We start from the raw sequence: 12,113 nt of genomic DNA, 5'->3' as shown, positions 1-12,113 counted from the left end.
GCACTTTCTGTCTCACTTCCTATCATTCTTCTTATTTTCTTATTTTCTCTCTTAAGGTCAATACCACAGACACACATATTGATTGTTCTTTATTGGCGCATATTGTGCACCATTGAGCGCGCTGTGGCAGCTCCTACAGCGCATCCCCACACTCAAACACTGAGGAAGACGTGCACACAACTCTAAAGTTGGACACATAATTGTCACCACAGTAGATTTGCTTTCTCTCTGAAACCCCAAAGGACCTGTCCGCATTTCTCTTATACTTATATTAAAAAGTATATATCTTGAGTAGTCAGTTGGATTAACGGTGGGAGAGATGGAGCATCTGTACCCAAACGCGTCGCGCAACGTCACTGCTCTCCAAAGCTCGGCACGGACGATGTGGTTCACCGGCGTGGCAATCGCTTCAGTTTACGGTGTAATCAGCTTGTCGGGGCTAATCGGCAACATCACGCTCATCAAGACCCTTTGCTCTGCCAAATCCCTCCGTAATGTGCCGAATCTCTTCATGTCGAGTCTGGCGCTGGGGGATGTTTTACTGCTAGTGACCTGCGCTCCGGTGGATGCCAGCCGCTACCTGTCAGAGGAGTGGCTGTTTGGGAGAGTGGGCTGTAAAGTCATCCCGTTCATTCAGCTCACCTCGGTTGGGGTGTCTGTGTTCACTCTCACAGCCCTCTCTGCTGACAGGTAGGCTACGATTTTTGTTGTTATGATCATCGTATTGGCCTCTCATATACAACTTTAACATTGGCCCATATATGGCAGCCAGACTATCCAAATGTCATCTTGTTTTGTCGTTATAAAACACATACAAGCCATACTGTATGTACAAGCCTGATGTTTTTATCATTAAAATGGAAAGCAAATATTTAACCGTGTATTGATCAGGGGAGTATTACGCACGACAGAGCTGTGTGCTTCTGTTAAAGGCTGTCGACATGTGTGAAATGTTAAAGGTTATCAATTGCTACAAAATCAATTAATTGCTGTCAATTAATGATTTTAAACTTTTGTTGTCATTAAGATGACTTTTGCCTGTTCATGGGCAAAAATCACTGCCACAGTCTGGATGAAATACATGATAACAAAATGTTTTAAAGCCTAGGCTCTCAGTGGAAAACTTAAATGGTGTAGTTATATAATGTTTATGTGCGCTTAAAAATATGAATACCACAGTAAGCATCCTTTTTAAACCTGAGAGAGGAAAAATCTTGATCTTGACAGACAATAACTCCATGTGGGAAAATATTGTTTTAGTCACTTGTGTGTGTGGTGTGTGTGTGAGCATGCATGAGTGAATGTGCAAGTGTGCATTTTTTTCAGTTCATCCTCTTATTATCTCCCATCTTCACTCCCAAAGTAGCACTCCTTATAACCTGCGTCACATAAGACCTGTCTACTGTTATAAATGAATAATGCAAGAAATGAGATGAAAAGAATAATTTGGAAAACAGATTTTTGGTGAGTTTGAAATTACCTTGTCCTTGAGCATTTTGTAGGCTAACCAATATATGTATGATAGTCATGTGACTAATCATACTTATCATACTGTAATAGCAGTTGTACAAATGCGAGTCTGTTTCCTTTTACAGCATTGGCTATTTTTCCATTAAGCTATATCTGAATCTTTACCTCAGAATAATATTATTACTGTGTAAAATTGCACTACCAAACTATTTTGGTATGGGCAGTAATTTAGTGACAATATCAACTGTACCTGTGGATTAAGGTAAGGAAATTTGCATTATGCTTCAAGTTTGCAGTACAATCTGCTGACAACGGGATTTTGTTTGGAAAGAGACAGGCTAGCTGTTTCCCCCTGTTTCCAGTCTTTGTGCTATGCTAAGCTAACCAGCTGCTAGCAGTAGCTTCATACAGACATGTTACATATTAATCTTCTCATCTAACTCTCAGCAAGAAAAAGCGTATTTCCCAAAATGTCAAACTAGTCCTTTAAAGGGACACTCCAATGATTTTGCACATCAAGTTCAGTTTACTCATCATGTGGAGTAGCTACAGTACAACTCAACCTATGGAAACAGTTGAGTAATGTCTTCTGTGGCTCTGGGGGGAGTGCTTCAGTTTGAAAAAATAACTCGGTTGGGGTTAGAGTCTACAGATTTTTAACAGAAATTTAGATAAAAATAGATACTTTTTAAACTTATCCAGCAGCAGACTCTTAAACATTATTTTTGTGATCTCACAGATGTCGACTGTCTGCCTGGAATGGTAAAATGTTTGCCCGTGCTGAAACCAAAGTTTAAATCCAATATTTCCAAAATTTCCCAATATTTCCCACAGACTGCACCCACCTCTGCCTGCCACCGCTAGTACAGCAGAGAAGAAGAGCAGAACAAATTTTCCTTTAAACGATATCCTCATGTCTTCTGTGTCTTCTTAAAAACTCTCCCTGATAATGTAACTATAGATTTATGTTACGGCCACCGATTTTAATTATTTCAACTTATTAACTAAACTAAATAATTTTGGCATGACAGACGGCTCAAAATATCACAATACCCATGAGCCTCAGCCGCGGTTGTCATAGGGAAGAAGCCAGTGTGAGGCGCAAATGAGAGCGGTAACGAATTCAAATTGCTTTGTAGTTGCAGTTGTAAACAAAACATGGTGCCAGTTGCTGAATTCATCCAAAGTTAATCCAGAATCTAAAAGTGAATTGATTTAAACTGCAGATTGTGTTTTCAGTTTTTGTTAGTAGCCATTAGCAGCACAAGTAATGGATGTTTCTTGCCGAACTGCACATTGGGAGTCTTAGTTAACTTCTACCTTGAATTTTTTATGTACAGACACTTGTGCATTCGACTTTTAATCAAAGAAGCAGATATTTTCTAACGCAGTCGTTAAGCTTTTATGCTGATGATTTAACTGGTAGAGTTTTTTCAAATTCTTCAGAATTCAAGCCACAGAAGTGTTCCAGCTGTGAGTCATCTAACGTAGTCTATGCAGAAAATGTGAATGAGACTTTTATTTCTGGAACCAGGGGCGCTTGAAATAGCTCCTATAACTCTGCAACACTATGTGACTGAATCACAAAATGTATGGGGTTCATTGTGTAGGTTATTAAAAATGCAAAAAAAATGTGGGATCGCAAACCATCCAACAAAATCTGCAACCCTAAATTGCTATCGTTGACATGCCATGACAAAGAGCTACAATGTGAAAGAAATGTAATTTGCATCTAAAATCACAGCTTCAATGTGACCAGGGTCCAAAATGAACGTTTTGGCTCATCTGCCAATGGCAGGTAAACTGAGTAAATTTACTAGCCAAAATCAATTTTTTACCGGCCATAAAACTGCCTCATGCATTATTTGACTAAAAATAATTACCTCAGGTTTTTAGTATGCAAACTCATCTTTAGAGTATTGCTGGAAAAATAGCTTGGATTAACACCATATGCCAACGCTGTGATTATGTATACAAACGATTTAAGTATTTAAGTAAAACATGTACTCGCTTGGCTGCGCGAAATTGGACATAGGCCTCACATTCTTCCTGAGAGCGTGGACCATGAGAAACACATTTTTCATTTTGGATGCCATTTGTTCTGTCATTGCTGTCAGAGCCTTCACAGCAGGGGATGATGACACAGGTAAGTTTTGGTGACATCTTGATTTTTCATGATCCTTGATGTTTTCAAGTTTCATTATTGTTGTGCCTAGGACAAATTAATTGTTTCTTTGTTTGTCTCTTGCATGTTGGTGGCAAACACTGCAGCACATACTGTGGATTTGAGCTTCATGTTTTAGCCAGGATCTTGGGGCTCCTGCGTCATTTAGACGCCACCTCTTGCAAAAACGCCAACCTCCATGACTTTTCTCTTCGTCTTCATGTTTTCTTTTTGATGGCTTAACACCGGGAATATGTCGCCACATCTCTTATAACATGTAGATGTTTCTAACGGCAAAAACAGACAAACATTGTGTAGAAAGTGCCAAATAGTAGTGTAGCGTGTTTGTACTACTGTGAGTTGTAAGTAGTAAGCTGCTTTGATTTGATTTGCTGATGTCACGATAGGTATGGTGGACAGTGACGGTCACATTAGTCTCAGCCGGTACACATTAAAACACAGTGATGTAAACCTACACTGTGATTCCAAATTATTTACCGGCCACCTGAATAGGGACCCCAATTTATTTGTTTAAAATTTACCCGCATTTGGCGCTTGGTGGGTGTTAATTTTGGACCCTGAGCGTGACTGTATTGCCTATGTTTTGGTTTTGCGTTTCTTATTATTCTAATTATTAAAAAATGAATCCTTTACCCTTACCTACCTTCAATCTCTGTCCCTCATTCACAGTTACAGGTTGAAAGAAAAACTCATAAAAAAAGTTGAAATTGTGAACTGTTAATAAACCACTTGTCTATACTCATCCAAAGAAATAAATAAGAAATAAAGTCAACTATTGTCATGTGTGCCGCAGTGTCTGTCAGATAAAAGTAGTTGCTTGCTTCACATTGTGAAATAATTGGAGTAGGGGTGGAGGAAATGAGCTTATTTGGTTGGACAAGCTTTTCTGTGTATCATTGGTAATCAATAATTGTAATTGCATGCTGCAGCAACAGGAATGTGCTCAACATGTGGGTGAGAGTTGATGCATCAGAGGTGAAGTGGCCCCTGGAGAGGTGAGTGTTGATGGGTCTTCACTAACATTTCACATTTCATTAAACCCGTGTCTGCCAGTACACACACTCCAAGCCTTCACCACTCGTTTAATTCAGTGTCTGTACTGTGCTTTGTCATTTGGCAGCATACCGAGCAGGATCATAGAGGAAGAAGTGGTCAGTATTGAGAACACTCTTGTGGCAGACCAGAATTGAGGATGACTTGGCTTGCCTATTCCTCTAACACAGCTGAACTGTTGTAAGAAGAGATTTATTTTTGTAGAAATCTATTACATTTTACCAATGTTTTTTGGGATGACTGATATAATTTGATTAATGGTTATTAGCCTACGTATATTGTATTGTTTAAAATGTCTTTTTATGTAGATGGGGAGCTACATTACACTAAACACATTGTCTGTAGTGTCAGTTGAGTTAGCTGAGTTCTGTCCAACTATTGAAGCGGTCATTAAAGTGGACCAAATTTCAGTGAAAATGCTGTTCCTGTTGTTTTATTTTACCCACGACCCGAAATGCAGTAACTGTCTGGAAAACAGTAAGTAACCAGCGTTGCACTATCAAAGGAAGATGGGTCAGTGTATAGAAATACTATACCTCCACCAGGATACAAAGAGAAACGTGATAATCACATTCGTAGAGTCAAAGATGTCTTGCTGGAAATAAAGAAAAAAAACAACACGGTCTTGGAAACAACGACAAGCCAAATATACAAATAAATCAAGCTTGAAAACAACTTAAAGAATTTTGTTACATTTATTTCAATTCAGTTAACTTCTCAATTAACTGAACTAACCCCTCCTGAAAAAATGATCCAGTTTTTATAAAAAAATGTGTTACATAACATATTTGGATAAGCCCAAAACAAAGTTATTGTTTTGCTTTTTTGCCATGCCTTACTGTTTCCCTGGAACTTTGCCAAATTCTTGTAGGCGTGGCATCTTTGGCATACTTACCAGGACTCTTGAATCAAATTTACACAACATATCAACTCAGAGAAATTCTACAAAATTCAGTAGTTCTTTTAGCCAAAAGGACTTCTATAGGTTGCACTAGGACGATATTATATACATTTAGATGTCCATAAATTGTTGCTGTCTCAAAGGTTTAACTTGATTCGGTTGGAAAAACATTTTTGTATGGTAACACATTCATACACAGATGTCTATCCTACAGATTTGTGCCTGCTTATTAACAGCTCAGCACTTGGAGCAGCAGCAGTGGCTGTGACACACATGGTAGTCCCTGCTAGCTGCAATTTTTGTCAAAACTCGTACTCTTTCTCAGTCATAACAGTCAAATTTAAATCCACAGATATTTCACACATATATTTAGATGCAGTATGACTTTCTGATGATGTCGTCCATTGCAAATAAACGTCCATATAACACAAGGAAATCATAGAAAAAAGAAGCTCTTAAAACTCCAGAACTTGCCTGAGAATCATCTTGTTTTTAAGTTTTCTTCAGGATCAAAATACTCTAGTGAAAGTTATCTGTACATCCATGGGACAATACAAACAGGAACTGCTAATAGCCAAATACTTTTAATGGTGCCAATTTGCAAAAATGTAAACAAAAACAGACTTTAAAAAATGGGTCTCAAGTTGCAGCCCACAGCATAACTTACAAAATCCATGTCAACCATGATGGCAACATTATACTTCATGTTTACCTACCTGAAAGCATCATGGGAATTGTAGTTCCAAAACACAGAGCATGATTATCCCCCAAATAGAAGTAAGACAGAAAATAAGTGTGAGACTTTTAAAACCCCTGCTCTATACCATTAAATATTAATAACTACACAAGCAACAATCAAAGTTAAAGTTCAGAATAAAACTGCAGGTACCTTAGATATTATTTATAATGTGAAATAGCCAAAACTGTTTCAACAGAAAATTGTGTGTTCATGTACGACCCCATTGCTTATAATAAGAAGCTGATTGAGAAATTATGTTTTCAATAGACAGTTTGTTATATATAATACACACTGTCATTCTGCACATACAGTACAGTGTAAAGTGTTACAATGTTCAGGCACAGAAGTCTTAATGGTGGGGTCATTGTTGTGTTGTGTTGTAAACTGGCCTAAATCCAGGCTGCTGAGCTGCTCAACTCACAGTGTTATGAGATCAGTTATATGTTTTTCAAGGGAATGATTTCAGTTGAGCACAGCTCTTAGAAATTATCCTTGAATCAAGTGGTGTTTGTGTTTTTCAGATTTATTGCTAGAATTATAAACTACTGCCTTAGACACAGACAAGTGGAAGACACTAGGTAAAAACCAAATTAAATTAAATAAACCGTGGAGGTGAAGTGGGCAAAGAAAAAGACTGCCTTCAGTTCAACCTGACTGTTCTTTTCACCAGGGTTAAACCTGTTCAAATATTTTAATGATCATTCCTCTGTTTAAATATTCATAACACCACCGGGTTGATGTTATCTTCTGGATGAGGCTTGTTTTCATTGCCCCTCATTTTCTATATTACTTCCTGAAGTTTAACAGGGGAAATGTTTTTACCCATAATGCTTAATAGATCAGCAATAAGACAATACTAAGAACAACTTTTGGGTTGCCAGACTGTGAAAAATGTATCTTGCTGGTGTTATTCTCCTCTAGCATTAGATGTGCTTTGTCCTTTTGGCTTTAATTACTTTTGTTTTTAATTGATACAGGATGGCCCCTCCAATGAACCATTTGACCACATACAGTACCTTCTGGAAAAACAGCTGCAGAACACCTGGACCAAAATGAATTTATTAAAAACTTATTAACATTTACAACTGCACACACACACACACACACACACACACACACACACACACACACACAAAACTGACTTATTAACATTTAGAATTGCAGATGACTTATTTTGGCTGGTGGCTTATTATTGGTTTGTATATCTTTGACAGCCTGAATTTTGTTTCATGTTATTATGGTCGAGATAATGAATAAGCCATTTGGGGCTTTTACTTTCCATTGTTATTATTGTTATTTTATTATGTCATTTGTTTTGAAGTGACCAAAAACAGACCTAAAATGAGAGTGAATATTGAACTTATATTCACTAGGAACCCAGAAACGACTCTAAACGAATGGTAATGTTGCTCCGTGTGTGCTAGACATGTAAACAGGCAAATGTTTGCTAACAAGATCACCATATCAACTAAAAATAAGTGTTTCCGCTACCCATAAGTGGCCAAAAAAATCAGTTATTGCAGGTTTAAGTGTTGAATGTGACAAACATGTTAATGAGTCATGAAATATGTGTTAAAAGGGCACCACTTTTTATGGCACCCTTTTAACATTTTCTGTCTGGGGCACGAGAGTCAGCGTGGCTTCTCACAGTAAGACACATAACCTACTAATGAATGTAAATCCCTTTAAGTTTCATTTCCCTGGATCTTTCTGTTTTTTGTGTGCTCTATCTATCCATCCATCCATCCATCCACATCTATCTATCTGTCAGGTACAGGGCCATTGTGAAGCCCCTGGATATACAAAAATCAAGCACCATTACCAGCATTGTCCTGCGGGCGGCGCTCATCTGGCTCTTCTCTCTGGTCCTGGCTATCCCCGAGGCCATCTTCTCTGACCTCCACACCTTCAACATCACCTCCACTAATGAGAGCTTTGTCACCTGCGCCCCATATCCCCATGCTGGAGAACTGCACCCTAAGATCCATTCCATGGCCTCCTTCCTCATTTTCTATGTCATTCCCCTGCTGGTCATATCTGTGTACTACACCTTCATCGCCCGGAGCCTGATGAGGAGCACCTCCAACCTGCCTGTGGAGGGGAACGTGTATACAAGACAACAGGCCAGTATTAAAGCTGTCATTATCAGGGACGTAGCCCAATTTGTGATATATTGAGGTCATGAGCCAATGTGCCAATGTGCCAAATACAATTAATTTATTTTTCTCTTTGGTTTTGATGTTTTTTTTTCTAAAACCAACAGGTTGAATCAAGAAAGCGCTTGGCCAAGACAGTGCTGGTATTTGTTGGTCTCTTTGCAGTATGCTGGCTTCCCAGTCACGTCATCTACTTATATCGCTCCTATCACTACTCCCAGGTAGAAAACGTCTGTTTCTTTGTTTCTATCTGTTTGTATACACTAGGAGTGTAACGCAGAGTTACTATCTGTATCTGTATTTGTTTATTTCACAAAAATAGTTCTGCTTGTATCTGTATTCAGATTTAAAAGTCAACTTAGTTTACAGCTATGTTAGAAATCATTTATGCAGTTTATTATATTTAAGTGTTTTTTTACTGTCATTTGTATTCCTCATATGTAGCCTATATGTATAAGTTTAGCTGCCTAAAAAATAAATAACATTTGTAACATAATATTTTAACCATCTACCTACATTAATTAATCATTTATTATTTGTTGTTGGAAACATACTGGAAATGTACAGTGGTCAGAATTTCACCGGACCATATAATGCATGATTTCTCTTTAAAAACTGGAGGTTGTGTAGATAATAGGAAGAGGACTAGATTAATTGTCTGAAAAGATCTGTCTGAAGTGTCTGATAAAAAATGAGAAAGCTATTGATGAAAAAACAGGCCATAATAGCTCGTAATTTTGTTTTTAAAAAGACATTTGTGCATTTAATGGGAGGCGGTTAAGATGAAAACAAAACATCTGGATGAATATTACTGCAAAAATTCAGATTCTGTTTGTGTCTGTTCAGAGCGCATTCATAGCCGAATAATGTAGGTTATTCATATTTGTTTACATCCTTACTTACATGCACACCTCTACTTGTCTGTCTCTCCATCTTATAAACCATTTTTTCTCAACCCTCCACAGGTGGACACTTCCCTGGTTCACTTTGTGTGCAGCGTTGTAGCTCGTATCCTGGCCTTCACCAACTCCTGCCTCAACCCATTTGCTCTTTACCTGCTGAGCAAGACCTTCCAGAAGCAGTTCAACCAGCAGCTGTGTTGTTGCTGTCGTATGATCCTCAAACGCTCCTCGCAGAACCTGACACATTATAACACACGTGTGACCTCTGTCCGCAGCACACATCACTCCATGGCGAGTCTGAGCATAATGAATGGCAGACGGGTCTATCAGGAAGACTGTGTTTAAGGGAAGTGTGTTTATTTACAAAACACTGTGATAATAAGAACCTTGCATAATTGTACAGATAATCACTCCAGTGTTTAAAAATTTCACTTCCATAAAGTTTGGGGACTTTATTATAAAAAGAATGGTCAGAGTCAAAGCAGAACTGGCCAGTATATTCTGACTTTGACTAATTAGGCTAGTATGGGTCTCTTAAAATAATGAAAGCCTGTGTCCTAGAAAATACATTTACACATATAATACTAATTTGTTTTACTGATTACATCTTGATAGTAATTGCTGCCTGGATTAGGCAACCTTTATTCCAATGAATAAGGTGCAAGTTTTTGTACCACATGGTTGTCATAAGGAGCGCACAAAGCAAAGGACTTTGACACCGTAGACTGGCGTTGGCACCCTGAGTCCCATGTGTGTAGATTTAGGCAACAAAAGCAACTTTGGTTAAGGGTAGGGAAAGATGGTGGTTTCGGTTAAACGTTAATGCTTAACAAAGTGCTGTGAGCGCCTGAACATAGCTATAGTTTAGTCATGCTTTAGTTGCCATAAGCAGATATAGTGGAACAAGACAAAGAGTCTACAGCCATGCTAGCTGCTCTGGGAGGCTGTACTTTGGCACAGCAGTGCTTTGAGCTAAATCCTAATGTCAGTATACTAATATGCTCAGGCTGACAATGCTAACAGGTATAATAGGTATAATGTTTACCATGTTCACCATCTTAGTTTAGCATATTAGCATGCTAACATTTGCTAATTAGCACTAAACACAAAGTACAGCTGAAGCTGATGGGAATGTCACTACTTTTGCTTTTAAAATTTTGTTGATGATATATCGACTGTTGGCTACAAATCTGCCAGACACGTTAATTAACAATGTGTCTTCATTATGTTGACAAAAATGTAATCCATGCGGCATTACGTTTCCTTTAAAACGTATTTGCTGTTGCAAACTAGTAGTATATAAATGAAACCAGTATTGCCAACTTTTTTCCAATGAATGTAGCTAGCACTAGCTCCAAAAGTCGCTAGTTTATGTCATACGCTCATTTGCATTTTGATGACATCATCACACATTCATTTACATAAAGCTTAGTGCAGTAAAGGAAAGATCACCTTAATTTAAGACATATAAAACTTAGAGAAATCTGTGGCTAAATAATCACAAACTCACTACAGGGACATCATGTATTTTAAGTAAAAAAGTAAAAAAAAATAAAAAATAAAAATTAATACAAAGGGAGGGAGGAGGGAGAAGATCAAACGAACAATTTAAATATTTACAAGATCAAATAAACTATTTACATATTTGCAACATGTAGTAACATCTTAATCCAGAGAGAAAGAGTGAGAGAGAAGCACAAACAAACTATTTACATATTTACAAGCTATAACATCCTGATCCAGAGATCCGCAGAGAAAGAGTGAAGCAGCCCCACACGCCACACACTGACTGTGTGTGCACAGTGCAAGAGGAGAGAAGAGTGACACTATTGGCTGAAGAGCTGCACCATGCATGGGAATGAATTACAATATAATATATGTGAATATATTTCTCGCCTTTTCCCTGATGATCTGAATAAGTCACTAAATTTGTCGCTAGTTGGCAACACTAAATGAAACTTCTAGGAGATAGGGTTGATCTTTCCCATAATGCAACATGACAGGATCTATTGGTATACCCTCTATACCTGGTAAATGACCCCATCTTTCAAGCGGCACACCTCCAGTTTGTATCACAGGCTGTTATGAATGTTGAGTCTCGGATAAACCTGAAGACATCATCAGGAGTGTTTTCTTAGACTTGGCAAAGCTCCTCCAGAGCCACAGAAGACATTAGTCAACTGTTTTTACAGAGTAGTACTCCCCATGACAGCTTGCCTGCACACCATGTGTAGAACTTGTGGAGAGTCCCTTTAAGGGTTTCATCCAAGCTTACACATTCTGACAGAGGTGTATAATTTGGAATAGGAGAGACATGAAAGAATAGCTTTTTGCTTCTGTGAACAATAATCATCTCTAGTGAAGCTAGACATACAGTATTTATAGAAGTGAAAAGACATCAGAAATCAGTATTAGTCTTTAGAAATAAGGCGACTCACCCCTTTAGTACCAAGGCAGTACCACTTCAAGGAGTGGAGAAGTACCTTTAATGAAGTAAAATAACTTTTTTAATGATTTGTTGCGATGATGTTGCCAAAAAGATGAAAGTTCCATCAGTGTGCTCTAACATGTGGTATCTCTATATATTGAGATACTACTGAATATTGATGTATAATATTCTGCCTGTACACTGTTTATGTATGTGTATAATATTTCTAAATGTTAGATGCTATGATAACTGTGAAATCTTAAGTGTACCTTCAGATAT

The 12,113-nt window shown here is 38.0% G+C and overlaps 1 protein-coding gene across 1 annotated transcript; it reads left to right on the top strand.

Annotated features, from left to right (window-relative positions):
• The first annotated feature begins 329 nt into the window (after positions 1-329).
• Positions 330-10,956, top strand: grpr (gastrin-releasing peptide receptor). Its single transcript, XM_044192542.1, has 4 exons — positions 330-690; positions 8,120-8,471; positions 8,612-8,725; positions 9,470-10,956. Exons 1-4 carry the CDS (start codon positions 383-385, stop codon positions 9,749-9,751), a joined length of 1,056 nt encoding a protein of 351 aa, XP_044048477.1. The 5' UTR covers positions 330-382; the 3' UTR covers positions 9,752-10,956.
• The last annotated feature ends 1,157 nt before the right edge of the window (positions 10,957-12,113 follow it).

The sequence above is a fragment of the Siniperca chuatsi genome, linkage group LG1 (assembly GCF_020085105.1).
Source record: "Siniperca chuatsi isolate FFG_IHB_CAS linkage group LG1, ASM2008510v1, whole genome shotgun sequence".
Lineage (NCBI taxonomy): Eukaryota > Metazoa > Chordata > Actinopteri > Centrarchiformes > Sinipercidae > Siniperca > Siniperca chuatsi.
The sequence above is the reverse complement of the archived record's forward strand: the minus strand, read 5'-3'. Positions and strand labels throughout refer to the sequence as shown.